Source organism: Gossypium arboreum, chromosome 10 (assembly GCF_025698485.1).
Source record: "Gossypium arboreum isolate Shixiya-1 chromosome 10, ASM2569848v2, whole genome shotgun sequence".
Lineage (NCBI taxonomy): Eukaryota > Viridiplantae > Streptophyta > Magnoliopsida > Malvales > Malvaceae > Gossypium > Gossypium arboreum.
The window spans coordinates 88,344,290-88,349,072 of NC_069079.1; the positions used below are offsets into that span (position 1 = coordinate 88,344,290).

The 4,783-nt window shown below is 27.2% G+C and overlaps 1 protein-coding gene across 1 annotated transcript; it reads right to left on the reverse strand.

The window, feature by feature from the left end:
• Window positions 1–2,802: 2,802 nt before the first annotated feature.
• Window positions 2,803–4,551, reverse strand: LOC108482354 (transcription factor MYB15-like). Its single transcript, XM_017785480.2, has 3 exons — window positions 4,222–4,551; window positions 3,977–4,106; window positions 2,803–3,654 (listed from the first exon to the last, which is right to left on the reverse strand). The coding sequence occupies exons 1-3, from the start codon at window positions 4,352–4,354 to the stop codon at window positions 3,186–3,188; spliced, it is 732 nt and encodes a 243-aa protein (XP_017640969.1). The 5' UTR covers window positions 4,355–4,551; the 3' UTR covers window positions 2,803–3,185.
• Window positions 4,552–4,783: the final 232 nt, after the last annotated feature.

The following is a 4,783-nucleotide window of genomic DNA, read 5'->3' on the forward strand; positions in this document are numbered from 1 at the left end:
TTTTAGGGGTTATATGAATTTTAGCGGCGTTTTACCAAAAGCGCCGCTAATGCTCCGAATTTTAGCGGCGTTTTACCAAAAGCACGGCTATTGCCCCGACTTTTAGCGGCGTTTTACCAAAAGTGCCGCTATTGCTATGTTTTACAATTTTTGTGGCGTTTTTTGATAAAACGCCGCTAAAAATGCCGTTAAAACCCTATTTTCCTATAGTATTTGCATCTTCATCACAAACATTTATTATATTAAATAAACTACATTTTATCTTAGAGTTTATATGACTCGAATCTCGTTATTTATTAAAGAAATAAATATAGTGGTAAAATAAGAAAACCATGCCGCACAAGTAAAACCCGTATAGAAGTACAATTTTTCTATTTGACATTGATTAGAATAAAGTTTTTAAACATTTAAATATATGTAGTTGAAACTCTTATTGTATCATTTAGTTTTTAACATTAGTAAATTTCTCCTCCTCTGCCCATATTTTTTTTTCTCAAAAGAGTTTTCACGTAAAATCTGTGTGTTTTATTTTTTCTCTTTTATTACTTTGCAATTATTCTATTATTATTATTGATGTAGATTATAACATTTTATAATATTTCTTGTCATTAAAAGAAAAATATATTGTGTTTTTCCCAATATCTTTTTTGAATATATTGCCCAATATCTTTTTTGAATATATTGCCCAATATCTTGAATGTCTAGGGGTGGGGACAAAGTCACATGATAATGTTTCTTAAATCGTTTCTATATTCCAACAACTATTTAGCATTTACGTATGCACATGGAAACGACTATAAAGAGAACTTTAAACATTGGTAAACAATCCTTCAACCTATTCCTACTATGTTAAACTTTTTCGATTTTAATTTTTAATGGTCAAGAAAAAAAAACCAAACTATATATGGGTAAAGAAGTGTACTCGAAAATGAAAAACAAAATATTTTTAAAGAGTTTACAAGCACAATTCATAAATAATATAAGGTGAGATTTAAATTAAAATAATTTAAAAGAAAACTTACACATAATATTTATATATAATAAGACTCAAATCTAAGCCATCAAAACATCATAGTCTTAACCTTATTAACCCAGCTAAGGCATTATTCATTAAGTATGTAAAATTTTAAGTTAATGAGTTTTGAATATTCAATGTGTATATTTACGAATGTGGGTGTAAATTTAAACAATTTGTTTGAAGGGATGTTAATTATATAAGTTTTGTGAAGGTTATTTGACAAGATTTGACGGATTTCTCAACATGTCAATATTGTTCTTAGAGTAAATTTGTCTACAGACTCTGTCAAAAGTCCAAATGTTTGAAAAGATAATGAATTTATAAAATAAGAGAATCTTGTCAGAAACTTAAAAAGATGAACCATACACATTTTACATGATCGCCCATAAAAAAAAAATCCCATATTTACGCTTGATGGTATTTTAATTTATACTCTCTAGCATATTGGGCATTATTGGGTAAGGAGCTAGCCCTTACCCAACAAAGCATTATATAATATAGATCATGACTTTAAATCTCAAGAAGCAAATATGAGTTTTCTTTCGTAGATGATCATGCACGTTTGCATGGTTTGTTTTGTGAAACACCTAATGAGACCTATGCAATGTCATCCCATTAGTTTGAGGTTAGTTGAAGTAAAAGATAATGAATGTGAAAATAAAATATTGTTGAGCTCAATTATTTAGTTATAAGATAAAAATTATATACTGTGTTATTTTTTAGTGTATATATGTAAAATAACATTTATTATTATTTTAAAAATATTTTAAATATACAACTTTAAATTTATAAAGTATTTTAAAAATGAAACTTTTATAAAGTAGTTTAAATTTATATAATTTTTACATATCAATAATTAGTATTAATGCATTCATATTATTTTCATTTTATGGTGTAACTTAATTCATTTCATATTTTGGGTTGTAACATAATATAGTAATTCAATTTTATTCTATGATCACATGTTGCCTTGCAAGCTAATTTAGAATATTATTTAGTTAGCTGAAAAAGAAATTTAAAATAAAATTTATTATATTAATTATTTTTATTTCATTTTTAATCATCTATTTAAATAAGTTTATCTGCACAATTATTGACAAACCAATTTAAATTTCATATCAAAAGAATGTGAGTTCAAAGATATTTAAATGAAATATTATTTAATAGTAAACTCAAAAATTTTAATTTTCATATAAGTTAAATTTTTATTTTTATTTTTATAATTAAGGGTAAGAATGAAGTTGCTAGGATTGAACCCAAACTTTCATACCACAATACAAATTCTCTTATTACTAGATTATGAAGTTATTGTCACATCAAGTTTAATCTTTATTATATATATGAAAATTTTATTTTAATTTAATTTCACAACTCACACTAACACCTTGACTTAGCAACAATTTAAGTATGCATATAATTTATTTAATATGAAATTAATTAAATTTAATATTTTAAAAATATGTATAATTAAATTAAAATTAAAGTCCTTTATATAATAAAATACACTATCAAAATTTTATGTATAATAAAACCAAACCAAAATTTAGAAAATGTTAATCTTCAAATCTCAACTTTGTTAAATGCGGCTTCTTAAGGATATTTCTTCTTGGAAATAAAAATTATTGATAAAAATTAATGAGCAGTGAGCCTAAAATCAAAGTTTTTGATAAAAAATTTTATCCATAATAAATGTTAAATAATTTATATTTAAATTATATTTAAAAATTAAAAATAAATAAGATATATGACAAAATCTTAACTCTACTGTAAAATTAAAATTTTAATTATTTGTATATCAAATAATTATTTGATATTAAAACTCTATTTATATAACAAAATTAAATATTGGAAGTAATAAATTGTACCATCTATGAATGAACAATTTTATTATAATTACACATAAATTAGCAATTAAAAAATTAAAATATAGTAAATTATAATTTCATCATTCTCTATATGCAATGAGCTTCAACTTTTTTTTTTTTTAATAAGTTTTGAAGCATCATCTATCCCGATATATAACTGCTCCTAAGTCAATCTTTTTGCCTTTCCTCCTTTTATTCTACACTACAAAAGTCTTCCAATGACATAATTTCTCCTTTGAATGGAACTAAAATCTTCATCTAAAGACTTGGCTTCTTTTTTTGGGTCAATGAGGTGGTTCTCCTTAGAATTGTGTGATGAAACCTTGTTCACTACCACCAGCTTTAATGAACAGGTCGTACCAAAACTCCATTGAATCATCAAGGTTTTCACCAAATGTATAGTTTGGTTCCATGATATTATCAGTCGATAATGAAGGAACTTGAGACTCATCCGATGACAGTGCATCCGACCAGAAACTTTCATCAATTTCAACCAAACATTCCCAAGAATCCATGTTGTTGTCTTCCCTATGATCACTGCCATCTATAATGGAGGAAACTACTTCACCTGATGATGATGGAACCTCATCGGATTCTGAGTGGCTTGTGATGGACGGCTCCGATTTGATCTTGGTTTTGGACTTTAGGTTCTTTTTGCTGTTGTCTGGTTTTGTCTGGTATTGCTTAAGTCTCTTCTTCAAGTGAGTGTGCCATACATTTTTTATCTCATTATCTGTTCGTCCTGGTAATTTTGCTGCAATTGCCGACCACCTGAAAATTTAAAAAAAAAAACATATATTAACCATTTATTTTATTTGAAATTGTAAATTAATTTTTTTAAGAGAAAATCAATTTATTTTTTTTAACTCCACAGAGGATTAATATGAAAAGGGATCTTTCAGCCCACTTGCGGATATTTTAGTACTCAAAACCAACCCACAGAAAAGGAAGAAAAACAACTCGTCCCCCACAATAGACCCATTTACTTCAGGACTTCTCTCTCTTAATTATTAACTCTCCCATAATAAAGTAACACTTCTTTAACTTATTTTCAACTTAATCCCTGTTGAATGATAGTTTTAGAGATAGATACCTATTCCCTAACAATTCATGCAGTTGAATGATAGTTTCCTCTTCTTCCAAACTGAAGTTTCCCCTCTTAATATCAGGCCTTAAATAGTTTATCCATCGTAATCTGCAACTCTTCCCGCATCTTAGAAGACCTATTTATACAGAATAAATAAATAAATAAAAACATTATAAAATAAACGCATTGTCACCTTTAAATGGAAATTTTTTTTCCAGGAAAACTAGTAAGAAAAGAAAATGGAAAATTACCAGCTTGTTTTGGCAAGGCACGCCAATTTTGATGGCCATGTTTTTGAATATATGAGATTAAAATCTGGTCTTCTTCATGAGTCCATGGACCCTTTTTCAATCCCATCTTATCACAGCAAGGAGCTCTCACCATTTTTCTTTGCTTTATTTTTCCCTTTTCTTTTTACTCAACGAAATGAAAAGCTCGGCTTAAGATTTCTTCAGGATCTTGGTAGGCTATTTATATTCATAAAAATTGCTTGAAAAGTCAAGACTTTGAAAGAATTTATTTACGTTCAAACAAGTGGTAGAGGTGGGCAAGTTCCAGGAAAAAACTTTTTTTTTTCTCTCTCACATAGCAAAATTCCAAAAAGAAAGTGTATGTATATTTTTTTTATTACAGAAACATTGAACAAATTACTACATAGGTGTCTCAATTTTGTCCTGTAATGAAAGAACATAAGCTAATTGATTAGACAAAAGTTTCAGGTATGTATCCAATTAATTATGATTAGCAGACGTGAGCAAATGACGCTAAAAAAAAATGAAAGCAGCCGATGTTAAAGCAGAGCTTTGAAAATGA

Bases quoted from the DNA above. Each gene is read 5' to 3' on its own strand.
- LOC108482354 (XM_017785480.2), bottom strand. From the start codon at position 4,354: ATGGTGAGAGCTCCTTGCTGTGATAAGATGGGATTGAAAAAGGGTCCA. The intron at 4,107-4,221 runs GTAATTTTCCAT...CTGTATAAATAG, and splicing joins TGCCTTGCCAAAACAAGCTG to GTCTTCTAAGATGCGGGAAG. The intron at 3,655-3,976 runs GTATCTATCTCT...TTAAATTTTCAG, and splicing joins CATGAATTGTTAGGGAATAG to GTGGTCGGCAATTGCAGCAA.